At 48.8% G+C, this 26,118-nt stretch overlaps 2 protein-coding genes across 2 annotated transcripts in view; one reads left to right on the top strand and one right to left on the bottom strand.

Annotated features, from left to right (window-relative positions):
* The window catches only part of zbtb49 (zinc finger and BTB domain containing 49), a 30,692-nt gene extending 13,027 nt beyond the window's left edge, over nt 1-17,665 (bottom strand). Inside the window, exons 1-7 of the mRNA XM_072459522.1 lie at nt 17,513-17,665; nt 16,519-16,894; nt 14,847-16,364; nt 13,536-13,767; nt 13,179-13,225; nt 11,698-11,771; nt 10,366-10,448 (exon numbers count right to left, since the gene is read on the bottom strand). Of these exons, the coding sequence (XP_072315623.1) occupies nt 10,366-10,448; nt 11,698-11,771; nt 13,179-13,225; nt 13,536-13,767; nt 14,847-16,364; nt 16,519-16,894; nt 17,513-17,661 (2,479 nt within the window). The 5' untranslated portion in view covers nt 17,662-17,665. The remainder of the gene's footprint in view (nt 1-10,365; nt 10,449-11,697; nt 11,772-13,178; nt 13,226-13,535; nt 13,768-14,846; nt 16,365-16,518; nt 16,895-17,512) is intronic.
* Nucleotides 17,666-20,543: 2,878 nt separating this feature from the next.
* Nucleotides 20,544-25,779, top strand: lyar (Ly1 antibody reactive homolog (mouse)). The gene is made up of 8 exons (XM_072459537.1): nt 20,544-20,835; nt 21,423-21,537; nt 21,647-21,754; nt 21,833-21,910; nt 22,056-22,308; nt 24,454-24,510; nt 24,793-24,878; nt 25,609-25,779. The coding sequence occupies exons 1-8, from the start codon at nt 20,714-20,716 to the stop codon at nt 25,744-25,746; spliced, it is 957 nt and encodes a 318-aa protein (XP_072315638.1). The 5' UTR covers nt 20,544-20,713; the 3' UTR covers nt 25,747-25,779.
* The last annotated feature ends 339 nt before the right edge of the window (nt 25,780-26,118 follow it).

The raw sequence follows: 26,118 nt of genomic DNA, 5'->3' as shown, positions 1-26,118 counted from the left end.
TTAGACCTGCTTTAGTCCTGCTTTAGACCAGCTTTAGACCTGCTTTAGTCCTGCTTTAGTCCTGCTTTAGTCCTGCTTTAGTCCTGCTTTAGACCTGCTTTAGTCCAGCTTTAGACCTGCTTTAGACCTGCTTTAGACCTGCTTTAGTCCTGCTTTAGACCTGCTTTAGACCAGCTTTAGACCAGCTTTAGTCCTGCTTTAGACCAGCTTTAGACCTGCTTTAGACCTGCTTTAGACCTGCTTTAGACCAGCTTTAGACCAGCTTTAGTCCTGCTTTAGTCCTGCTTTAGACCTGCTTTAGACCTGCTTTAGACCTGCTTTAGACCTGCTTTAGTCCTGCTTTAGTCCTGCTTTAGACCAGCTTTAGACCAGCTTTAGACCAGCTTTAGACCTGCTTTAGACCTGCTTTAGTCCTGCTTTAGTCCTGCTTTAGTCCTGCTTTAGACCTGCTTTAGTCCTGCTTTAGTCCTGCTTTAGACCAGCTTTAGACCAGCTTTAGACCTGCTTTAGTCCTGCTTTAGTCCTGCTTTAGACCTGCTTTAGACCAGCTTTAGACCTGCTTTAGACCAGCTTTAGTCCTGCTTTAGACCTGCTTTAGACCAGCTTTAGACCTGCTTTAGACCAGCTTTAGACCAGCTTTAGACCTGCTTTAGACCAGCTTTAGACCTGCTTTAGTCCTGCTTTAGACCTGCTTTAGACCTGCTTTAGACCTGCTTTAGTCCTGCTTTAGTCCTGCTTTAGACCAGCTTTAGACCAGCTTTAGACCAGCTTTAGACCAGCTTTAGACCTGCTTTAGACCAGCTTTAGACCTGCTTTAGACCTGCTTTAGTCCTGCTTTAGTCCTGCTTTAGACCAGCTTTAGACCAGCTTTAGACCTGCTTTAGTCCTGCTTTAGACCAGCTTTAGACCTGCTTTAGACCTGCTTTAGACCTGCTTTAGTCCTGCTTTAGTCCTGCTTTAGACCAGCTTTAGACCAGCTTTAGACCTGCTTTAGACCTGCTTTAGTCCTGCTTTAGTCCTGCTTTAGTCCTGCTTTAGACCTGCTTTAGTCCTGCTTTAGTCCTGCTTTAGACCAGCTTTAGACCAGCTTTAGACCTGCTTTAGTCCTGCTTTAGTCCTGCTTTAGACCTGCTTTAGACCTGCTTTAGTCCTGCTTTAGTCCAGCTTTAGACCTGCTTTAGACCAGCTTTAGACCTGCTTTAGACCTGCTTTAGTCCTGCTTTAGACCTGCTTTAGACCTGCTTTAGACCTGCTTTAGTCCTGCTTTAGTCCTGCTTTAGACCTGCTTTAGTCCTGCTTTAGTCCTGCTTTAGTCCTGCTTTAGTCCTGCTTTAGTCCTGCTTTAGACCTGCTTTAGTCCTGCTTTAGTCCTGCTTTAGTCCTGCTTTAGTCCTGCTTTAGACCTGCTTTAGTCCTGCTTTAGACCAGCTTTAGACCTGCTTTAGTCCTGCTTTAGACCTGCTTTAGACCTGCTTTAGACCTGCTTTAGACCTGCTTTAGACCTGCTTTAGTCCTGCTTTAGTCCTGCTTTAGACCAGCTTTAGACCTGCTTTAGTCCTGCTTTAGTCCTGCTTTAGTCCTGCTTTAGACCTGCTTTAGACCAGCTTTAGACCAGCTTTAGTCCTGCTTTAGACCAGCTTTAGACCAGCTTTAGTCCTGCTTTAGTCCTGCTTTAGACCTGCTTTAGTCCTGCTTTAGACCAGCTTTAGACCTGCTTTAGTCCTGCTTTAGACCTGCTTTAGACCTGCTTTAGACCTGCTTTAGACCTGCTTTAGACCTGCTTTAGTCCTGCTTTAGTCCTGCTTTAGACCAGCTTTAGACCTGCTTTAGTCCTGCTTTAGACCAGCTTTAGACCAGCTTTAGACCTGCTTTAGTCCTGCTTTAGTCCTGCTTTAGACCAGCTTTAGACCTGCTTTAGTCCTGCTTTAGTCCTGCTTTAGTCCTGCTTTAGTCCTGCTTTAGACCTGCTTTAGACCAGCTTTAGACCAGCTTTAGTCCTGCTTTAGACCAGCTTTAGACCTGCTTTAGTCCTGCTTTAGTCCTGCTTTAGACCTGCTTTAGACCAGCTTTAGTCCTGCTTTAGACCTGCTTTAGACCTGCTTTAGTCCTGCTTTAGACCAGCTTTAGTCCTGCTTTAGACCAGCTTTAGACCAGCTTTAGTCCTGCTTTAGTCCTGCTTTAGACCTGCTTTAGACCTGCTTTAGACCTGCTTTAGACCTGCTTTAGTCCTGCTTTAGTCCTGCTTTAGACCAGCTTTAGACCAGCTTTAGACCAGCTTTAGACCTGCTTTAGACCTGCTTTAGTCCTGCTTTAGACCAGCTTTAGACCAGCTTTAGACCAGCTTTAGTCCTGCTTTAGTCCTGCTTTAGTCCTGCTTTAGTCCTGCTTTAGACCTGCTTTAGTCCTGCTTTAGTCCTGCTTTAGTCCTGCTTTAGACCTGCTTTAGTCCTGCTTTAGTCCTGCTTTAGACCAGCTTTAGACCAGCTTTAGACCTGCTTTAGTCCTGCTTTAGTCCTGCTTTAGACCTGCTTTAGACCAGCTTTAGACCAGCTTTAGACCTGCTTTAGTCCTGCTTTAGTCCTGCTTTAGACCTGCTTTAGAGACCTGCTTTAGACCTGCTTTAGACCTGCTTTAGTCCTGCTTTAGACCAGCTTTAGACCAGCTTTAGACCAGCTTTAGACCTGCTTTAGTCCTGCTTTAGACCTGCTTTAGTCCTGCTTTAGTCCTGCTTTAGTCCTGCTTTAGACCTGCTTTAGTCCTGCTTTAGTCCTGCTTTAGACCAGCTTTAGACCAGCTTTAGACCTGCTTTAGTCCTGCTTTAGTCCTGCTTTAGACCTGCTTTAGAGACCTGCTTTAGACCTGCTTTAGACCTGCTTTAGACCTGCTTTAGACCTGCTTTAGTCCTGCTTTAGACCAGCTTTAGTCCTGCTTTAGACCTGCTTTAGACCAGCTTTAGACCTGCTTTAGACCAGCTTTAGACCAGCTTTAGACCAGCTTTAGACCTGCTTTAGACCAGCTTTAGACCTGCTTTAGACCTGCTTTAGACCTGCTTTAGACCTGCTTTAGTCCTGCTTTAGTCCTGCTTTAGACCAGCTTTAGACCAGCTTTAGACCTGCTTTAGACCTGCTTTAGTCCTGCTTTAGTCCTGCTTTAGACCAGCTTTAGACCAGCTTTAGACCTGCTTTAGTCCTGCTTTAGACCTGCTTTAGTCCTGCTTTAGACCTGCTTTAGACCTGCTTTAGTCCTGCTTTAGACCTGCTTTAGTCCTGCTTTAGTCCTGCTTTAGACCAGCTTTAGACCAGCTTTAGACCTGCTTTAGACCAGCTTTAGACCTGCTTTAGACCTGCTTTAGACCTGCTTTAGTCCTGCTTTAGTCCTGCTTTAGACCAGCTTTAGACCAGCTTTAGACCTGCTTTAGACCTGCTTTAGACCTGCTTTAGTCCTGCTTTAGTCCTGCTTTAGACCTGCTTTAGTCCTGCTTTAGTCCTGCTTTAGTCCTGCTTTAGACCTGCTTTAGTCCTGCTTTAGTCCTGCTTTAGACCAGCTTTAGACCAGCTTTAGACCTGCTTTAGTCCTGCTTTAGTCCTGCTCTAGTCCTGCTTTAGACCTGCTTTAGACCTGCTTTAGTCCTGCTTTAGTCCAGCTTTAGACCTGCTTTAGACCAGCTTTAGACCTGCTTTAGACCTGCTTTAGACCTGCTTTAGACCTGCTTTAGACCTGCTTTAGACCAGCTTTAGACCTGCTTTAGTCCTGCTTTAGACCAGCTTTAGACCTGCTTTAGACCTGCTTTAGACCTGCTTTAGTCCTGCTTTAGTCCTGCTTTAGACCAGCTTTAGACCAGCTTTAGACCTGCTTTAGACCTGCTTTAGACCTGCTTTAGTCCTGCTTTAGTCCTGCTTTAGACCTGCTTTAGTCCTGCTTTAGTCCTGCTTTAGTCCTGCTTTAGACCTGCTTTAGTCCTGCTTTAGTCCTGCTTTAGACCAGCTTTAGACCAGCTTTAGACCTGCTTTAGTCCTGCTTTAGTCCTGCTCTAGTCCTGCTTTAGACCTGCTTTAGACCTGCTTTAGTCCTGCTTTAGTCCAGCTTTAGACCTGCTTTAGACCTGCTTTAGACCTGCTTTAGACCTGCTTTAGACCTGCTTTAGACCAGCTTTAGACCTGCTTTAGTCCTGCTTTAGACCAGCTTTAGACCTGCTTTAGACCTGCTTTAGACCTGCTTTAGTCCTGCTTTAGTCCTGCTTTAGACCAGCTTTAGTCCTGCTTTAGACCTGCTTTAGTCCTGCTTTAGTCCTGCTTTAGACCTGCTTTAGTCCTGCTTTAGACCAGCTTTAGACCTGCTTTAGTCCTGCTTTAGTCCTGCTTTAGTCCTGCTTTAGACCTGCTTTAGTCCTGCTTTAGTCCTGCTTTAGACCAGCTTTAGACCAGCTTTAGACCTGCTTTAGTCCTGCTTTAGTCCTGCTCTAGTCCTGCTTTAGACCTGCTTTAGACCTGCTTTAGTCCTGCTTTAGTCCAGCTTTAGACCTGCTTTAGACCAGCTTTAGACCTGCTTTAGACCTGCTTTAGTCCTGCTTTAGACCTGCTTTAGACCTGCTTTAGACCTGCTTTTGTCCTGCTTTAGTCCTGCTTTAGTCCTGCTTTAGACCTGCTTTAGTCCTGCTTTAGTCCTGCTTTAGTCCTGCTTTAGACCTGCTTTAGTCCTGCTTTAGACCTGCATTAGACCAGCTTTAGTCCTGCTTTAGACCTGCTTTAGTCCTGCTTTAGTCCTGCTTTAGTCCTGCTTTAGACCAGCTTTAGACCTGCTTTAGACCTGCTTTAGTCCTGCTTTAGACCTGCCTTAGTCCTGCTTTAGACCAGCTTTAGACCAGCTTTAGTCCTGCTTTAGTCCTGCTTTAGACCTGCTTTAGTCCTGCTTTAGTCCTGCTTTAGTCCTGCTTTAGTCCTGCTTTAGACCTGCTTTAGTCCTGCTTTAGTCCTGCTTTTGACCCGCTTTAGAACAAATCACAGCTGTCTCTAGTGTCCCCTCTGTCCTTGAAGACTCTGTGTGGCTGATTGACCTGTGTCTTCACATCAGGATCATCTGCTCCTGAGCTCGTTCTCATGGAGTGAGTTTTACTGTGACATGAGATATTTACACAGACTAAATATGCTCCAGATAATGATGCACATGTGTCTTTGACTCGTGAGTCAGGTCTGGACAAGAAAGTCTCATTTACACAATAGTGACACACCAGTGTCTATTGAACGCGCCCCCGGGCCGCGCTGCGCCCCCGGGCCGCGCTGCGCCCCCCCGGGCCGCGCTGCGCCCCCGGGCCGCGCTGCGCCCCCCCGGGCCGCGCTGCGCCCCCGGGCCGCGCTGCGCCCCCGGGCCCGGGCCGCGCTGCGGGACTAATAAGGCTAATTTCTCAGTAAATATGATTCTGATTGTAGTAAAACACACAGCGTTTTGAAACTAAAAATGTAGAGGACACGACGTGTCCCCTGGACAGAGCTTCTACTGTCCACAAGAGTCTTCTACTGTCCACAAGAGTCTTCTACTGTCCACAAGAGTCTTCTACTGTCCACAAGAGTCTTCTACTGTCCACAAGAGTCTTCTACTGTCCACAAGATCTACACAAACACTTGCTCTTCCTGCTTGATTGGCCCCAGGGGCCGTTTGTGGGGAATTGTATTTTCTGCGCGCCATAGATCTTTATGTGCACAGCTTAGAGGGAACAGTGCCATCTCTTGGGGAAATGTGGACATTACAGGCGAAAGGGAAAATGAACGGCCACAGTATCGTGAGTTTGAATCCGACATTAAAAAAAAAATCATATATTTTAATATAACTTGGACAAGCTTGGCGGGCCGGATTGAAAGGCCCAGCGGGCCGTAGTTTGGGGACCACTGGTCTAAGGGGTCTAAGGAGTCTAAAGGGTCTAAGGAGTCTAAAGGGTCTAAGGAGTCTAAAGTGTCTAAGGAGTCTAAAGTGTCTAAGGAGTCTAAGGAGTCTAAAGTGTCTAAAGTGTCTAAAGTGTCTAAGGAGTCTAAAGGGTCTAAGGAGTCTAAGGGGTCTAAAGGGTCTAAAGGGTCTAAAGTGTCTAAGGAGTCTAAAGGGTCTAAGGAGTCTAAAGAGTCTAAGGAGTCTAAGGAGTCTAAAGTGTCTAAGGAGTCTGAAGGGTCTAAGGAGTCTAAGGGGTCTAAAGTGTCTAAAGGGTCTAAAGTGTCTAAAGGGCTTTAGTCTAAAGTGTCTAAAGTGTCTAAAGGGTCTAAAGTGTCTTAAGTGTCTAAAGGCTCTAAAGTGTCTAAAGGGTCTAAAGTGTCTAAAGGGCTTTAGTCTAAAGTGTCTAAAGGGTCTAAAGTGTCAAAAGGGTCTAAAGTGTCTTAAGTGTCTAAAGGGTCTAAAGGCTCTAAAGTGTCTAAAGGGTCTAAAGTGTCTAAAGTGTCTAAAGAGTCTAAAGGGTCTAAAGGGTCTAAAGTGTCTAAAGGGTCTAAAGTGTCTAAAGGGTCTAAATTGTCTAAAGGGCTTTAGTCTAAAGTGTCTAAAGGGTCTAAGGAGTCTAAAGTGTCTAAGGAGTCTAAGGAGTCTAAAGTGTCTAAAGTGTCTAAAGGGTCTAAGGAGTCTAAAGTGTCTAAAGTGTCTAAGGAGTCTAAAGTGTCTAAGGAGTCTAAGGAGTCTAAAGTGTCTAAAGTGTCTAAAGGGTCTAAGGAGTCTAAAGTGTCTAAGGAGTCTAAAGGGTCTAAGGAGTCTAAGGGGTCTAAAGGGTCTAAAGGGTCTAAAGTGTCTAAGGAGTCTAAAGGGTCTAAGGAGTCTAAAGAGTCTAAGGAGTCTAAGGAGTCTAAAGTGTCTAAGGAGTCTAAAGGGTCTAAGGAGTCTAAGGGGTCTAAAGTGTCTAAAGGGTCTAAAGTGTCTAAAGGGCTTTAGTCTAAAGTGTCTAAAGTGTCTAAAGGGTCTAAAGTGTCTTAAGTGTCTAAAGGCTCTAAAGTGTCTAAAGGGTCTAAAGTGTCTAAAGGGCTTTAGTCTAAAGTGTCTAAAGGGTCTAAAGTGTCAAAAGGGTCTAAAGTGTCTTAAGTGTCTAAAGGGTCTAAAGGCTCTAAAGTGTCTAAAGGGTCTAAAGTGTCTAAAGTGTCTAAAGGGTCTAAAGGGTCTAAAGGGTCTAAAGTGTCTAAAGGGTCTAAAGTGTCTAAAGGGTCTAAATTGTCTAAAGGGCTTTAGTCTAAAGTGTCTAAAGGGTCTAAAGTGTCTAAAGGGTCTAAAGTGTCTAAAGGGTCTAAAGGGTCTAAAGTGTCTAAAGTGTCTAAAGGGCTTTAGTCTAAAGTGTCTAAAGGGTCTAAAGTGTCTAAAGGGTCTAAGGAGTCTAAAGGGTCTAAGGAGTCTAAAGAGTCTAAGGAGTCTAAAGTGTCTAAGGAGTCTAAAGGGTCTAAGGAGTCTAAGGGGTCTAAAGGGTCTAAAGTGTCTAAAGGGTCTAAAGTGTCTAAAGTGTCTAAAGGGTCTAAAGTGTCTAAAGTGTCTAAAGGGTCTAAAGTGTCTAAAGGGTCTAAAGTGTCTAAAGGGTCTAAGGAGTCTAAAGGGTCTAAGGAGTCTAAAGTGTCTAAGGAGTCTAAAGGGTCTAAGGAGTCTAAGGGGTCTAAAGGGTCTAAAGTGTCTAAAGGGTCTAAGGAGTCTAAAGGGTCTAAGGAGTCTAAAGAGTCTAAGGAGTCTAAAGTGTCTAAGGAGTCTAAAGGGTCTAAGGAGTCTAAAGGGTCTAAGGAGTCTAAGGGGTCTAAAGGGTCTAAAGTGTCTAAAGGGTCTAAAGTGTCTAAAGTGTCTAAAGGGTCTAAAGTGTCTAAAGGGTCTAAAGTGTCTAAAGAGCTTTAGTCTAAAGTGTCTAAAGGGTCTAAAGTGTCTAAAGGGTCTAAAGTGTCTTAAGTGTCTAAAGGGTCTAAAGGGTCTAAAGGCTCTAAAGTGTCTAAAGGGTCTAAAGGGTCTAAAGGGTCTAAAGTGTCTAAAGGGTCTAAAGTGTCTAAATTGTCTAAAGGGCTTTAGTCTAAAGTGTCTAAAGGGTCTAAAGTGTCTAAAGGGTCTAAAGTGTCTAAAGTGTCTAAAGTGTCTAAAGGGCTTTAGTCTAAAGTGTCTAAAGGGTCTAAAGTGTCAAAAGGGTCTAAAGTGTCTTAAGTGTCTTAAGTGTCTTAAGTGTCTTAAGTGTCTAAAGGGTCTAAAGGGTCTAAAGGCTCTAAAGTGTCTAAAGGGTCTAAAGTGTCTAAAGGGTCTAAAGGGTCTAAAGGGTCTAAAGGGTCTAAAGTGTCTAAAGGGTCTAAAGTGTCTAAAGGGTCTAAATTGTCTAAAGGGCTTTAGTCTAAAGTGTCTAAAGGGTCTAAAGGGTCTAAAGTGTCTAAAGGGTCTAAAGTGTCTAAAGGGTCTAAAGTGTCTAAAGGGCTTTAGTCTAAAGTGTCTAAAGGGTCTAAAGTGTCTAAAGGGTCTAAGGAGTCTAAAGGGTCTAAGGAGTCTAAGGAGTCTAAAGTGTCTAAGGAGTCTAAAGGGTCTAAGGAGTCTAAGGGGTCTAAAGGGTCTAAAGTGTCTAAAGGGTCTAAAGTGTCTAAAGTGTCTAAAGGGTCTAAAGTGTCTAAAGTGTCTAAAGGGTCTAAAGTGTCTAAAGGGTCTAAAGTGTCTAAAGGGTCTAAGGAGTCTAAAGGGTCTAAGGAGTCTAAAGTGTCTAAGGAGTCTAAAGGGTCTAAGGAGTCTAAGGGGTCTAAAGGGTCTAAAGTGTCTAAAGGGTCTAAGGAGTCTAAAGGGTCTAAGGAGTCTAAAGAGTCTAAGGAGTCTAAAGTGTCTAAGGAGTCTAAAGGGTCTAAGGAGTCTAAGGGGTCTAAAGGGTCTAACGTGTCTAAAGGGTCTAAAGTGTCTAAAGTGTCTAAAGGGTCTAAAGGCTCTAAAGTGTCTAAAGGGTCTAAAGTGTCTAAAGGGTCTAAAGTGTCTAAAGGGTCTAAGGAGTCTAAAGGGTCTAAGGAGTCTAAAGAGTCTAAGGAGTCTAAAGTGTCTAAGGAGTCTAAAGGGTCTAAGGAGTCTAAGGGGTCTAAAGGGTCTAAAGTGTCTAAAGGGTCTAAAGTGTCTAAAGGGTCTAAAGGGTCTAAAGGCTCTAAAGTGTCTAAAGGGTCTAAAGTGTCTAAAGGGTCTAAAGTGTCTAAAGGGCTTTAGTCTAAAGTGTCTAAAGGGTCTAAAGTGTCTAAAGGGTCTTAAGTGTCTAAAGGGTCTAAAGGCTCTAAAGTGTCTAAAGGGTCTAAAGTGTCTAAAGGGTCTAAAGTGTCTAAAGGGTCTAAAGTGTCTAAAGGGTCTAAAATGTCTAAAGGGTCTAAAGTGTCTAAAGGGTCTAAAGTGTCTAAAGGGCTTTAGTCTAAAGTGTCTAAAGGGTCTAAAGGGTCTAAAGTGTCTAAAGGGTCTAAAGTGTCTAAAGGGTCTAAAGGGCTTTAGTCTAAAGTGTCTAAAGGGTCTAAAGTGTTTAAAGGGTCTAAAGTGTCTAAAGGGTCTAAAGTGTCTAAAGGCTCTAAAGTGTCTAAAGGGTCTAAAGTGTCTAAAGGGCTTTAGTCTAAAGTGTCTAAAGGGTCTAAAGTGTCTAAAGGGTCTTAAGTGTCTAAAGGGTCTAAAGGCTCTAAAGTGTCTAAAGGGTCTAAAGTGTCTAAAGGGTCTAAAGTGTCTAAAGGGTCTAAAGTGTCTAAAGGGTCTAAAATGTCTAAAGGGTCTAAAGTGTCTAAAGGGTCTAAAGTGTCTAAAGGGCTTTAGTCTAAAGTGTCTAAAGGGTCTAAAGGGTCTAAAGTGTCTAAAGGGTCTAAAGTGTCTAAAGGGTCTAAAGGGTCTAAAGTGTCTAAAGGGCTTTAGTCTAAAGTGTCTAAAGGGTCTAAAGTGTTTAAAGGGTCTAAAGTGTCTAAAGGGTCTAAAGTGTCTAAAGGCTCTAAAGTGTCTAAAGGGTCTAAAGTGTCTAAAGGGTCTAAAGTGTCTAAAGGGTCTAAAGTGTCTAAAGGGTCTAAAGGGTCTAAAGTGTCTAAAGTGTCTAAAGGGTCTAAAGGGTCTAAAGTGTCTAAAGGGTCTAAAGTGTCTAAAGGGTCTAAAGGGTCTAAAGTGTCTAAAGTGTCTTAAGTGTCTAAAGAGTCTAAAGTGTCTAAAGGGTCTAAAGTGTCTAAAGGGTCTAAAGGGTCTAAAGTGTCTAAAGGGTCTAAAGTGTCTTAAGTGTCTAAAGGGTCTAAAGGGTCTAAAGTGTCTAAAGGGTCTAAAGTGTCTAAAGGGTCTAAAGTGTCTAAAGGGTCTAAAGGGTCTAAAGTGTCTAAAGGGTCTAAAGTGTCTAAAGGGTCTAAAGTGTCTTAAGTGTCTAAAGGGTGTCTAAAGATTAGTTGTAGTAATAGTAGAACAAGTTTGTACCTCGGCCGCAGATGTCACACAGATGAGGCTTTTCTCCACTGTGAACAACTCTGTGTCTCTGGACATCGCCGGACGCTGTGAAACTGAGGGAGGAGGGAGGAGAGGGGGAGGGAGGAGGGAGGAGAGGGTGAGGAGAGGGAGGAGGGGAAGGAGAGGGTGAGGAGAGGGAGGAGGGGGAGGAGAGGGTGAGGAGAGGGAGAGGAGAGGGAGAGGGAGGAGGGGAAGGAGGGAGGAGAGGGGAGGAGGGAGGAGAGGGGAGGAGGGAGGAGGGAGGAGAGGGAGAGGGGAGGAGAGGGTGAGGAGAGGGGAGGAGAGGGAGGAGGGGGAGGAGAGGGGGAGGAGAGGGTGAGGGAGGAGGGAGCAGAGGGTGAGGAGAGGGTGAGGGAGGAGGGAGGAGAGGGGGAGGAGAGGGGAGGGAGGAGGGGGGGAGGAGGGGGAGAGGAGAGGGAGAGGGAGGAGGGGAAGGAGAGGGTGAGGAGAGGGAGAGGGAGGAGGGGGGAGGAGGGAGGAGAGGGGGAGGAGAGGGAGAGGGAGGAGGGGAAGGAGGGAGGAGAGGGGAGGAGGGAGGAGGGAGGAGAGGGAGAGGAGAGGGGGAGGAGAGGGTGAGGAGAGGGTGAGGAGAGGGTGAGGGAGGAGGGAGGAGAGGGGGAGGAGAGGGGAGGAGAGGGAGGAGGGGGAGGAGAGGGGGAGGAGAGGGTGAGGAGAGGGTGAGGGAGGAGGGAGGAGAGGGGGAGGAGAGGGGAGGGAGGAGGGGGGGAGGAGGGGGAGGAGAGGGTGAGGGAGGAGGGAGGAGAGAAAAAAAAGCAAAAAGTATTGTGATATAGGATAGGATTTTATATTAATATACATGTATATATATATATATATACACATGTATATATATATATATATATATACATATATATATATATATATATATATATATATATATATACATATATATATATATATATATATATATATATATATATATATATATATATATATATATATATATATATATATATATATATATATATATATATATATATATATACATATATATATATATATATATATACATATATATATATATATATATATATATATATATATATACATATATATATATATATATATATATATATATATATATATATATATATATATATATATATATATATATATATATATATATATATATATATATATATATATATATATATATATATATATACACATGTATATATATATATATATATATAATATATATAATAATTTGTATTATTATTAAATGATTGTGGTTTCACACGCGTTTCAGAACATGTTTGTAGAGTCTAAACTAGAGTTTACCCTTTTCCACAGAGCTCACACATGTAGGGCTTCTCTCCAGAGTGTCTGCGCAGGTGAGTCTGCAGGTTCCCCGCCTGCGCACAAAGAAGCTCATTAAACACCTGCCTCGTTAGGGACGGGAGACACCAGGGGCCGCAGGAGGGGCCACAGGGGGCCTGCAAGGGGGCCACAGGGGGGCCGCAGCGAGACCGCAGGGGGGCCACAGCGGTGAGTGGGGGTCAGAGGGGCCACAGCGGTGAGTGGGGGTCAGAGGGGCCACAGCGGCGAGTGGTGGTCAGAGGGGCCACAGCGGCGAGTGGTGGTCAGAGGGGCCACAGCGGCGAGTGGTGGTCAGAGGGGCCACAGCGGTGAGTGGGGGTCAGAGGGGCCACAGTGGTGAGTGGGGGTCAGAGGGGCCACAGCGGCGAGTGGTGGTCAGAGGGGCCACAGCGGTGAGTGGGGGTCAGAGGGGCCACAGCGGTGAGTGGGGGTCAGAGGGGCCACAGTGGTGAGTGGGGGTCAGAGGGGCCACAGCGGCGAGTGGTGGTCAGAGGGGCCACAGCGGTGAGTGGGGGTCAGAGGGGCCACAGCGGTGAGTGGGGGTCAGAGGGGCCACAGCGGTGAGTGGGGGTCAGAGGGGCCACAGTGGTGAGTGGGGGTCAGAGGGGCCACAGCGGCGAGTGGTGGTCAGAGGGGCCACAGCGGCGAGTGGGGGTCAGAGGGGCCACAGTGGTGAGTGGTGGTCAGAGGGGCCACAGTGGTGAGTGGTGGTCAGAGGGGCCACAGCGGCGAGTGGTGGTCAGAGGGGCCACAGTGGTGAGTGGTGGTCAGAGGGGCCACAGCGGTGAGTGGGGGTCAGAGGGGCCACAGCGGTGAGTGGGGGTCAGAGGGGCCACAGTGGTGAGTGGGGGTCAGAGGGGCCACAGCGGCGAGTGGTGGTCAGAGGGGCCACAGCGGTGAGTGGGGGTCAGAGGGGCCACAGCGGTGAGTGGGGGTCAGAGGGGCCACAGCGGTGAGTGGGGGTCAGAGGGGCCACAGCGGTGAGTGGGGGTCAGAGGGGCCACAGCGGCGAGTGGTGGTCAGAGGGGCCACAGCGGCGAGTGGGGGTCAGAGGGGCCACAGTGGTGAGTGGTGGTCAGAGGGGCCACAGTGGCGAGTGGTGGTCAGAGGGGCCACAGCGGCGAGTGGTGGTCAGAGGGGCCACAGTGGTGAGTGGGGGTCATTTAAACGCAGTTAACAGGCTCATGAACGTGTTTCAGATGTTTGCTCGGATCTAAACTGCAATTTTTATGCAGAATGAGAGGATATTTTGTTGTTTGTGAAGGAATTTACGGCACTTAAAAGATTGCTGTCCTTGTGATTTGATCATTGCGATGTAGATTAGACTCATCTTAGCGCCAAAGTTTACATTTGCCTTGGACATAAAAGACCTTTGCAGAGTTCCACCTCGTGCCCCTCCCCCCCTTCTGACCGTGCATAAAGGAGGCGGAGTCTGGACTGACCTGTGAGAAGTGTCTCCCACAAACGCTGCACTGAAAGGGCTTCTCACCTGGAAAACAAAGACTTCAGATGAATGTGTAGGAGTAGTAGCAGCAGTTGTAGTAGCAGTAATAGCAGTAGTAGTAGTAGCAGTAGCAGTAGTAGTAGTAGCAGCAGTAGCAGTAGTAGCAGTAGTAGTAGTAGCAGTTGTAGTAGCAGTAGTAGTTGTAGTAGCAGTAGTAGTAGTAGTAGGAGTAGTAGTAGCAGCAGTAGCAGTAGTAGCAGTTGTAGTAGCAGTAGTAGTAGTAGCAGCAGTAGCAGCAGTAGCAGTTGTAGTAGCAGTAGTAGCTGTAGTAGTAGTAGTAATAGCAGTATTTTACCGGTGTGCGAGCGCTTGTGCAGCTCCAGGTTGCTCGGATGCTTGAACATCTTCCCGCAGTTGGAGCAGCAGTACTGTCTGGGGCCTGAAGGGGGCGGTGCAGCAGGATGTGGTTCCTCTGAGGGCTCAGGGTTGAGGGTTCGATTCCCGGGCGACTGCGGTTCTGTCACTGCCTCCTGGTGTTCCTCAGTGTCAGCAGGAGGGGGCGCTACAGGCTGCTCCACATTGGGCTCCTGTCAAATGAGACAGACCCAGATATATCGAGCCCACGTGCTTAGCAACACGAAGCTAGCAAAGCGCGTTAGCAACACAAAACTAGCAAAGCGATTTAGCAACACGAAGCTAGCAAAACGCGTTAGCAACACGAAGCTAGCAACACGAAGCTAGCAAAGCGCGTTAGCAACACGAAGCTAGCAAAGCGCGTTAGCAACACAAAGCTAGCAAAACGCGTTAGAAACACGAAGCTAGCAAAGCGCGTTAGCAACACAAAGCTAGCAAAACGCGTTAGCAACATGAAGCTAGCAAAGCGCGTTAGCAACACGAAGCTAGCAAAGCGCGTTAGCAACACAAAGCTAGCAAAGCGCGTTAGCAACACAAAGTTAGCAAAGCGCGTTAGCAACACAAAGCTAGCAAAGCGCGTTAGCAACACGAAGCTAGCAAAGCGCATTAGTTTATGGCCGTTTATAAGAGTTTTTGTTTATAAGAGTTCTTCTATTAAGTGTTTTTTAAACTTCCTATAAGTGATCTGACCTTTTCCTCTGTATCTACTGCGTTGCAACAATGAAATTTCCCCATGTGTGGACAATAAAGGAATATCTTATCTTATCTTATGGCCGCGCGGCACTCGCTTTGTCAAGGGCCACAATCTGATATTTCCAGGTCATAAAGCGTCTGACATGATCCAAAGTCAAAGCATGACATAAAGAGAGGTTCAAACGTGAGCCGGGCCCCTGCGAGCCGGGGCCCTGCGAGCCGGGCCCCTGCGGTGGAAATGCAATCTGTCATTAACAGAAGAGCCAAGACCCTGGTCGAGGAGACCGGGGCCAGTGGGAAATTTAAAAGAAGTTTTTTATATTTTTTGCTCTTGTCTCCCCCGTACCTGTGTGAGTGTAGGACAGACGACAGCAGCTGCCCCCCTCGTCCCTCTCGCCCCCCTCGTCCTCTTGCCCCCCTCCGTCCCCCTCGTCTCCCCCGTACCTGTGTGAGTGTAGGACAGACGACAGCAGCTGCCCCCCTCGTCCCTCTCGCCCCCCTCGTCCTCTTGCCCCCCTCGTCCTCTTGCCCCCCTCCGTCCCCCTCGTCTCCCCCGTACCTGTGTGAGTGTAGGACAGACGACAGCAGCCGCCTCCGCGCTCATCTCCTCCAGCGCCTTCTGCGAGCGTAGATAGTTATACTTTTTTAGATACACCGTCTTCTTCGGACGCACGGCTCCGCTCAGGTCGAGAGAAGACGTGAGGACGTCTGAGGGGGTGAGGAGGGCCGGGGGAGGGTGAGACGCAGGAGTGTGGGAGACAGGAGGGTGAGTGTGGGGGACAGGAGGTAGGGTGTGGGAGACGGGAGGGAGAGTGTGGGAGACAGGAGGGAGAGTGTGGGGGACAGGAGGGAGAGTGTGGGGGACAGGAGGTAGGGTGTGGGAGACAGGAGGGAGAGTGTGGGGGACAGGAGGGAGAGTGTGGGGGACAGGAGGTAGGGTGTGAGAGACAGACGATACTGGATCTGTGGACGTTTGGTTGGACATTGGCTCGATTGTGGTGTTAATCTGTCTAAAAAACAGTGACTCAGGCCCAGACGGGTGAGGAAGAGAGGGAAGAGGCTGTGGGTGAGTCGGGTTCAGGTGAGTCGGGTTCAGGTGAGTCGGGTTCAGGTGAGTCGGGTTCAGGTGAGTCGGGTTCAGGTGAGTCGGGTTCAGGTGAGTCGGGTTCGAGTGAGTCGGGTTCGGGTGAGTCGGGTTCGGGTGAGTCGGGTTCGAGTGAGTCGGGTTCGGGTGAGTCGGGTTCGAGTGAGTCGGGTTCGGGTGAGTCGGGTTCGGGTCAGTCGGGTTCGGGTGAGTCGGGTTCGGGTGAGTTGGGTGAGTCGGGTTCGGGTGAGTCGGGTTCGGGTGAGTCGGGTTCGGGTGAGTTGGGTGAGTCGGGTGAGTTGGGTGAGTCGGGTGAGTTGGGTTCGGGTGAGTCGGGTTCGGGTGAGTCGGGTTCGGGTGAGTCAGGTTCGGGTGAGTCAGGTTCGGGTGAGTTGGGTTCGGGTGAGTCGGGTTCGGGTGAGTTGGGTGAGTCGGGTGAGTTGGGTGAGTCGGGTGAGTCGGGTTCGGGTGAGTCGGGTTCAGGTGAGTCGGGTTCAGGTGAGTCGGGTTCGAGTGAGTCGGGTTCGGGTGAGTCGGGTTCGGGTGAGTCGGGTTCGAGTGAGTCGGGTTCGGGTGAGTCGGGTTCGAGTGAGTCGGGCTCGGGTGAGTCGGGTTCGGGTCAGTCGGGTTCGGGTGAGTCGGGTTCGGGTGAGTTGGGTGAGTCGGGTTCGGGTGAGTCGGGTTCGGGTGAGTTGGGTGAGTTGGGTGAGTTGGGTGAGTCGGGTGAGTTGGGTTCGGGTGAGTCGGGTTCGGGTGAGTCGGGTTCGGGTGAGTCGGGTTCGGGTGAGTCGGGTTCGGGTGAGTCAGGTTCGGGTGAGTTGGGTTCGGGTGAGTCGGGTTCGGGTGAGTTGGGTGAGTCGGGTGAGTTGGGTGAGTCGGGTGAGTCGGGTTCGGGTGAGTCGGGTTCGGGTGAGTTGGGTGAGTCGGGTTCGGGTGAGTCGGGTTCGGGTGAGTCGGGTTCGGGTGAGTCGCTTCTGCTTCACTCGCTGTGTCCTGCAAAAGACAGTTTGTTTCATCAGACGTTGAACTTTGAACTCTGGGACATTTTGACCATGAAAACAGGTTTGGTACGGAGCCCTGTGCGGGACATTAGCAAATAAAAGTCCAAACATGTGTTTTTGGGGCTTGAAAGAGGAAAGTAGCCGACCTGGAGCTGTTTGAAGTACTGCCTGCTGTAGAAGTTCCTCAGCTTGTATCCGTGCAGCATCTGCTTCTCCGGCCTGCTCTGCTCCGGTCCCACGCTTTTGCTCGGTTCCGTCATGTCCACGTCGTTGCCGAGGAGACAGTCGTGCTCCAGGTGATGCGCGGGAGGCGGGCACGGCTTGAGGAAGGACTGGCACATGTTCTGGAGGTTTGAGACCTGCAGGGACACGGCCATGTCCAGCAGCGAGTGCACGTTCTCCGCCGTGATGTCCAGGCGAGACGTGTACATGTAGTCCAGCAGCTGCCCAATGCCACTCACGTCCTGAATGACCAGAGGGAAGACGTCGCTCTTGGGGCTCGGAGCGTTCTGGAACAGAGATCTGGAGACGAGGAGGAAGAGGAGCAGGTCAGAGGAGAAGAGGAGCAGAGGAGCAGGTTAGAGGAGCAGAGGAGCAGGTCAGAGGAGCAGTTCAGAGGAGCAGAGGAGCAGGTCTGAGGAGAGGGTCAGAGGAGAAGAGGGTCAGAGGAGCAGGTTAGAGAAGCAGGTCAGAGGAGCAGGTCAGAGGAGCAGAGGAGCAGGTCAGAGGAGCAGAGGAGCAGAGGAGAAGGTCGGAGGAGCAGAGGAGCAGGTCAGAGGAGAAGGTCAGAGGAGCAGGTCAGAGGAGCAGAGGAGCAGGTCAGAGGAGCAGAGGAGCAGGTCAGAGGAGCAGAGGAGCAGGTCAGAGGAGCAGAGGAGAAGGTCAGAGGAGCAGGTCAGAGGAGAAGGTCAAAGGAGCAGAGGAGCAGGTCAGTGGGTCAGAGGAGCAGGTCAGAGGAGCAGGTCAGAGGAGAAGGTCAGAGGAGCAGGTCAGAGGAGAAGGGCAGAGGAGCAGAGGAGCAGGTCAGTGGGAAAGAGGAGCAGGTTAGAGGAGCAGGTCAGGTCAGTATTGAGTCTATTAAACAGAATACATCCGACATAAAGAGGAGGAGCACAAGCCTCTCGTTGGCGCCGGTCAGACCTGAAGTAGGAGCTGAACGCGGCCAGGACGTTCTTGTGAGCTTTGAAGCAGACGCCTTTGACCACGAGCGTGCAGTCGCAGAGGAGGCCCTGGATCCTCTGCTCCTGAAGCTGCTGCAGAAGGTACGCGCTGTGGCTCAGAGGGTCCATCACGCGTCCTACAACAAGACACACTCAGGATCACGTGTCCTACAACAAGACACACTCAGGATCACGCGTCCTACAACAAGACACACTCAGGATCACGCGTCCTACAACAAGACACACTCAGGATCACGCGTCCTACAACAAGACACACTCAGGATCACGCGTCCTACAACAAGACACACTCAGGATCACGCGTCCTACAACAAGACACACTCAGGATCACCACGTGTCCTACAACAAGACACACTCAGGATCACGTGTCCTACAACAAGACACACTCAGGATCACGTGTCCTACAACAAGACACACTCAGGATCACGCGTCCTACAACAAGACACACTCAGGATCACGCGTCCTACAACAAGACACACTCAGGATCACGCGTCCTACAACAAGACACACTCAGGATCACGCGTCCTACAACAAGACACACTCGGGATCACGCGTCCTACAACAAGACACACTCGGGATCACGCGTCCTACAACAAGACACACTCAGGATCACGCGTCCTACAACAAGACACACTCAGGATCACGCGTCCTACAACAAGACACACTCAGGATCACGCGTCCTACAACAAGACACACTCAGGATCACGCGTCCTACAACAAGACACACTCACTCAGGGACGCAAAGACCACCACCCCACAGACTGGACAGAAGAAGACCACCACCCCACAGACTGGACAGAAGAAGACCACCATCCCACAGACTGGACAGAAGAAGACCCCCACCCCACAGACTGGACAGAAGAAGACCATCACCCCACAGACTGGACAGAAGAAGACAACCATCCCACAGACTGGACAGAAGAAGACAACCATCCCACAGACTGGACAGAAGAAGACAACCATCCCACAGACTGGACAGAAGAAGACAACCATCCCACAGACTGGACAGAAGAAGACAACCATCCCACAGACTGGACAGAAGAAAACAACTATCCCACAGACTGGACAGAAGAAGACAACTACCCCACAGACTGGACAGAAGAAGACAACTATCCCACAGACTGGACAGAAGAAGACCACCATCCCACAGACTGGACAGAAGAAGACAACCACCCCACAGACTGGACAGAAGAAGACAACCACCCCACAGACTGGACAGAAGAAGACAACCACCCCACAGACTGGACAGAAGAAAACAACTATCCCACAGACTGGACAGAAGAAGACAACTACCCCACAGACTGGACAGAAGAAGACAACTACCCCACAGACTGGACAGAAGAAGACAACCACCCCACAGACTGGAAAGAAGAAGACAACCACCCCACAGACTGGACAGAAGAAGACAACTATCCCACAGACTGGACAGAAGAAGACAACTACCCCACAGACTGGACAGAAGAAGACAACCATCCCACAGACTGGACAGAAGAAGACAACTACCCCACAGACTGGACAGAAGAAGACAACTACCCCACAGACTGGACAGAAGAAGACCACTATCCCACAGACTGGACAGAAGAAAACAACTACCCAACAGACTGGACAGAAGAAGACCACCACCCCACAGACTGGACAGAAGAAGACAACCATCCCACAGACTGGACAGAAGAAGACAACTACCCAACAGACTGGACAGAAGAAGACCACCACCCCACAGACTGGACAGAAGAAAACAACTACCCCACAGACTGGACAGAAGAAGACAACCATCCCACAGACTGGACAGAAGAAGACAACCACCCCACAGACTGGACAGAAGAAGACAACTACCCCACAGACTGGACAGAAGAAGACAACCATCCCACAGACTGGACAGAAGAAGACAACTACCCCACAGACTGGACAGAAGAAGACAACCATCCCACAGACTGGACAGAAGAAGACAACTACCCCACAGACTGGACAGAAGAAGACAACCACCCCACAGACTGGACAGAAGAAGACAACCACCCCACAGACTGGACAGAAGAAGACAACCATCCCACAGACTGGACAGAAGAAGACAACCACCCCACAGACTGGACAGAAGATCATGTCCAGATTCTCAGGATCGACATAAAATTATTCATCACAAAAAGTATAATTTGTCGTAAAGTTTTTAGAAAAAGAAAAACAAGCAGAAAACAATTGTTAGCTCAACGTTTAAGTGAGAATTCGTCCATTGATCATTTCCTGTTGAATTAAATAAATGCGGAAAAATTCTGTAGTAAAATGCTGTCATAAATATCGTCACGTGTCTACAGCAGGTGACGTCACTCAAACGTCCCCCCAAAACACCCTGGATTTGTCATATTCTGTGACGTTCTGAGGTTAATCCCAGTTTTTCGGGTCGAATCGCGTCATGTTTCCACTGATAATTTTGCCTCCAGCGCGGGGTGTAATTCTGTTTATGTTTGCGAACTTTAAAATGTTCCGTAATAAAGCTCAAAAGTCCATGATTTCAGAGTCTTTCGCGTCTGTCGGAGCGGAGACCCCACGGACCACTCAGGCAAAAATCAGCGCTCTCCTGCAGCGCCACAAATACACTTAGTTTAGTGTTTAGCTCCTCAAAGCGGCTTCAAAACAAACCTGTGACACTCCTCTGGCTCCTCGGGAATACGCCAGGAGCAAAACGCGGAGATTTATACGGTTTTGGGGCAAATCTAAAGAATCCCGTGGTTTTATTTGGATGACGGGTCCAAAACAATGCGTCACTTCCGGGTGCTGCTGATATTTTGGACCGGAGTTCGAAGTTCTGCCTCGAAACGGTGAAAAAACAGATTCACAAACATATATATTCGATAGATGTGTTTGATGAATGTACTTATTGATGTGTTTAATTTCGATAAAAAGCTAAAATTGTAAAACACTGCATCAAGTAAGAGCGTTCGTGTTGTTCTTGTTCCCGCCGGGACTCGTTCCAGTGACGGACCGGAAGACGCCGCGTTGGTCACGTGTGTTTTGAAAAGTTTCGCTGGGAAGCCCGGGGCGCGGAGCCGTTTTCTCTCGGCTCATTTCAGCTCGTGCGGCTCGGTCTGCGGCGCGGCGGCTCCGTGTGTCTCCCGGGAGTGTTTTCCGCTCGTTTTGAGGTGTTTCCCCCGGTGCTTTCGGGCGCGTTGCCATGGTGTTCTTCACGTGTAACGCCTGCGGAGAGTCTCTGAAGAAGGCGCAGGTGGACAAACACGTGAACATGTGCCGCGGCTGCCAGGTCCTGTCCTGCATCGACTGTGGCAAAGATTTCTGGTAAAGATATGTCAACATTTTGACCGCCGGTTTTATTTATTTGGCTCATTACGGACGAGGGGCGTTAACAGGGAAGTGTATTATAGTTTAAACACTCAAATCTGCTGTGACGAAGTGGCATATTTGGTAGGAAAAAGCTGGACATATTTGAGGAAACAAAACTTCTGTAAAATTATACATATAAGATTTAAGATATGTCAAATGTACAGAAGAGTGGGCGTGTCCAGATGGTTTGGTTAATCGATTATCGTGATTATTCATGTCACATCATAATCATAGAGTGCTGCCTACATTCAGTCATTTTAGTTTAGTCAATTGGCTGAAATGGGAAAATATAAATAAATCACTATTTTTATCTGGCTGTTTATGTGACAAGCAGATTTTTTTTCTCTTTGTTGTTGTGGAAAATACCAATCAACATCTTTGACATAATTACTTTAAAAGACAAAGCACTAAAAGTAAACTCTCGTCGTCTCCAGTAGAAACACACACGGTTTAATTCTGTTCTTGAAACGTGTCGGACGCCGGCCTGACCTATCACACTTCACACATGGCAAAGACGTTCATGTGTTTGTGTTTGTCGTCAGGGGCGACGACTACAAGGACCACGTCCGATGCATCAGCGAGGATCAGAAATACGGCGGGAAAGGTTTTGAGGCCAAAGCGAACAAAGGCGACGTCAAACAGCAGCAGTGGCTCCAGGTTTAGACGCCCTGTGCATGTTCTGCTCCCTCAGTCTAGAGTTTGAAACATCAAGTGACTATTTATTTCCTCAGCGTTTCATGCGAATATCCTCTGACTCTTTTGATAGAAAATCCACGTTGCTCTGAGCAAACCTGGAGTCGGCGCGAGTCTTCAGAACGTTCTCCGACAAGTCGCAGTGTACGACAACGTCCCGCGAAAGAAGGCCAAGTTCCAGGTGAGTCTGTGTGATTTATCCAGAATGTATGAGAGCCGAGCCTTCAGCGCTCACAGTGAATGTTTGTGTTTGTGCCAGAACTGGATGAAAAACAGCCTGAAGATCTCCAACAGCGGTTTACACGAGCAAGTGTGGGACATCCTCTCCGCTGAGCCCGTGAGAAGCTTTCAAACATCATCCGTGATAGTTCTAGTGCGGGTGACGTCAGTGGAGCCGGGCCCTGAAACGCATAAAAAGAACCAGGCCTAAGCGCTCCTCCGCAAACCCGCCAGGGTCTTGACCTTCTCCTCTTCGTTTCCAGGTGAACTCGGCTCCGCAGCCCCTCGCAGAAGCTCCGCCCTCCACAGAAGGGGGCGACGCCAACGGAGACGGTGTGGAGAAGAAGAAGAAGCTCAACAAACGCGAACGCAAAGAGGCGCGGAGGCAGCAGAACGGAGCCAATGCCTCCAAGAAGGACCAGGACCAGGACCAGGACCTAGTGCAGAGGAAGAAGGAGAGGAAGAGGAAGCACCGACACGACGAGCAGAACGACGCCGAGAACAAGAAGGCCAAGAGTAAGATACCGGTGCTTCAATCCTGAGCCGTTTGAGAAGCTCGAGTTTGTTTGATGCAAGTCCAAAGAGCGCTCCTGACCGATCTTCTGACCAAACGGATGGTTTCGTTCCGATGGTGTGACGTTCAGAGGTTAAAGAAGAACCAAGAAGTGACGTTTAAACTGGAGAGCTCCCCCTGCAGCTCTCTTGTGAAAATACACTGTCAGGAAACGGACGCAAAAAGCTTTTTTCCACCTCGGGGTTCTTTCTTTACTGAAATGAGATGCAACACAAACCATGGACAGGGACATACACAGGGACATGCGCAGGGACATGGACATACACAGGGACATGCGCAGGGACATGGACATACACAGGGACATGCGCAGGGACATGGACATACACAGGGACATGCGCAGGGACATGGACATACACAGGGACATGCGCAGGGACATGGACATACACAGGGACATGCGCAGGGACATGGACATACACAGGGACATGCGCAGGGACATGGACATACACAGGGACATGCGCAGGGACAGGGACATACACAGGGACATGCGCAGGGACATGGACATACACAGGGACATGCGCAGGACTCGCGCGCGGGAGTCACACACACACACAGGACACACACACACACAGGACTCACACACACAGGACTCACACACACAGGACACACACACACAGGACTCACACACACAGGACTCACACACACAGGACTCACACACACAGGACACACACACACACAGGACACACACACACACAGGACACACACACACACAGGACACACACACACACAGGACTCACACACACAGGACTCACACACACAGGACTCACACACACAGGACTCACACACACAGGACTCACACACACAGGACACACACACACACAGGACACACACACACACAGGACTCACACACACAGGACTCACACACACAGGACACACACACACAGGACACACACACACACAGGACACACACACGCACAGGACTCACACACACAGGACTCACACACACAGGACACACACACACAGGACACACACACACAGGACTCACACACACAGGACACACACACACAGGACACACACACACAGGACTCACACACACAGGACTCACACACACAGGACTCACACACACAGGACTCACACACACACACATACACACAGGACTCACACACACAAAGCACACACACACACACAGGACTCACACACACACACACAGGACTCACACACAGGACTCACACACACAAAGGACACACACACAGGACACACACACACACAGGACTCACACACAAAGGAGACACACACACAGGACTCACACACACACACAGGACTCACTCACACACACACACATACACACAGGACTCACACACACAAAGCACACACACACACACACACAGGACTCACACACACACAGGACTCACACACACACACAGGACTCACACACAGGACTCACACACACAAAGGACACACACACACAAAGGACACACACACAGGACTCACACACACACACAGGACTCACACACACACACACAGGACTCACACACAAAGGACACACACACACACAAAGGACACACACACAGGACTCACACACACACACAGGACTCACACACACACACAAAGGACACACACACACACAAAGGACACACACACAGGACTCACTCACACACACACACAAAGGACACACACAAAGAACACACACACACACACAAAGGACACACACACACAAAGGACACACACAAAGGACAGACACACACGCTCGTTTAAAGGCGGTATGGACGATTTTTCGTCGATTTGAGAACGCAGGTGGAAGTGCGCATGCCACTCCCCCGTGTGGACCGATACAACACACACGTGCGTTTGTTTATTAGCGCAACGGATCGCATCGCATTTCTGTCCACTTCTGCGTCAGCTCGAACTGTCTTTCACCGTCTTCATTTTGTCCTGCACACTGAGGGAACTATATTATGATAGATCCATGCGCTTAGGCACGCGGAAACGTGAGGAGGAACCGCACGCGGCTGCAGGTGAGCGATAGGTGCGTTTTATGATTGATAGGTGGCAGGACAAATGATTTATCCACGCCACGAGGAAATATAATACAAAATTTGCTGAAAAAACCGTCCATACCACCTTTAACTCTTTGTTCTAAATCCTTTCAGCTGAAGGTCAGAGTGCAGAAGACGAGCAGGAGCCGGAGGAAGAACAGGCGTCCAAAGGTGAAGCCATTATTGTAACTAGAGGGATTATAATTCATTTGTTTCATCACATTCAGAATTTTGACATTTCTAACCTTAAAAACACGTTTGAATGGTTTTTATTTTATCTACATTTGCAGTGTTTTTCTTTGTAAGAAATTCAACAGAAAAATCAGCGTTGAAACATTTTGTCGTTTATTTTTGAGAGACAAAACTGGAACTCTGGAGGCGTTTGTTCTCCGCGCCGTCCACCAGGAGGTGCCCATGTGTCATTCACCATTTGTCTGTTTTGATTTGTTTCAGGGAAGTTTAACTGGAAAGGAAACATCCGAGCGCTCCTGAAAGACTCTGAGGAGCACGAATTGTCCGTGAAGAAACTACGCAAAAAGGTTTGACTCCCGACAGTGTCATGACAACGCAGTGACCACGCCATTCTTACTCTTTTACAATCCAAAAGCAAGTATAAACGTAAAACACTGAACCAAACCCGCACATTTTAAATTTATCAAATTACAAAAACAACTAAACATGAATGAAATAACAGAGGAAACACAATCATGGCATATTTACATGATAAAGGTCTGAATGTGGTTTTCTCCATTTGCTTGACGTCTACAGCAGAATCCCTCTGTGATGTCATCAAAAGGCGCCATTCCATCCAAAAAAGAATGAATATCTAGTAAACTCTCGGGGGGCCATGGATGGGGCGTCTCGGGGGGCCATGGATGGGGCGTCTCGGGGGGCCATGGATGGGGCGTCTCGGGGGGCCATGGATGGGGCGTCTCGGGGGGCCATGGCGTCTCCCCAGGACTCTCCAGATATGGATCAGTTCTACATGATGTATTCATGTACTAAATGTATTACTGATACATTTAGATTTATGTCGGTTCCAGTCTCCAACACAAGGGTCCCCCTCAGAGTCCCCCTCAGAGTCCCCCTCAGAGTCCCCCTCAGAGTCCCCCTCAGAGTCCCCCTCAGAGTCCCTCTTATGTTTGCCCCTGTGTGAGGAACAGTCAAGTCTGTTAGAACCAAATGTAGTTATCTAAATGTGTTTCTTGTTGGTTTATAATCTTTTTTTTTTCATTTTCTTCGAGTGTGTGAAAAGTGTTTGTGTTGCAGGTGTTGGCGGCGTTTTACTCGTTCACTGGAGACGCCAATCATAAATCTGAGGAGGAAGTTCTGGCACTTTTCAACAAGAAAATCCACAATAATCCAAAGTTTCGAGTTTTAAAAGACCGAGTCAAACTCATAAAATAATGTCTGTCATTTAGTCTGTGTCTGTTTTTTAAATAAAGGGTGTTTTATCTCCTGTGATCTGCATCTCTAGTGTCTGTAGTTTAAGGGGCGGAGGCGGGGCTTTAAAGGTGCACTACGTCACTTTTCTGCAACATTCTAGGACGTTCTAGTAAAAAGCCCGCCAACCGCCGCAGAGGAGGAGCCCGCCAACCGCCGCAGAGGAGGAGCCCGCCAACCGCCGCAGAGGAGGAGCCCGCCAACCGCCGCAGAGGAGGAGCCCGCCAACCGCCGCAGAGGAGGAGCCCGCCAACCGCCGCAGAGGAGGAGCCCGCCAACCGCCGCAGAGGAGGAGCCCGCCAACCGCCGCAGAGGAGGAGCCCGCCAACCGCCGCA

Source organism: Eucyclogobius newberryi, unplaced genomic scaffold (genome assembly GCF_026437365.1).
Source record: "Eucyclogobius newberryi isolate DKJ021-1_F unplaced genomic scaffold, fEucNew1.0.hap1 SCAF_23, whole genome shotgun sequence".
Lineage (NCBI taxonomy): Eukaryota > Metazoa > Chordata > Actinopteri > Gobiiformes > Gobiidae > Eucyclogobius > Eucyclogobius newberryi.
This window is presented reverse-complemented; position numbering and strand designations above follow the sequence as displayed.

What these genes read in the sequence shown, in the direction of transcription:
- lyar (XM_072459537.1), top strand. Translation starts at nt 20,714, where the DNA reads ATGGTGTTCTTCACGTGTAACGCCTGCGGAGAGTCTCTGAAGAAGGCG. An exon ending in ACATCCTCTCCGCTGAGCCC is followed by an intron (nt 21,911 to 22,055) that starts GTGAGAAGCTTT and finishes CTTCGTTTCCAG; the next exon opens with GTGAACTCGGCTCCGCAGCC. An exon ending in CGAGAACAAGAAGGCCAAGA is followed by an intron (nt 22,309 to 24,453) that starts GTAAGATACCGG and finishes AAATCCTTTCAG; the next exon opens with CTGAAGGTCAGAGTGCAGAA.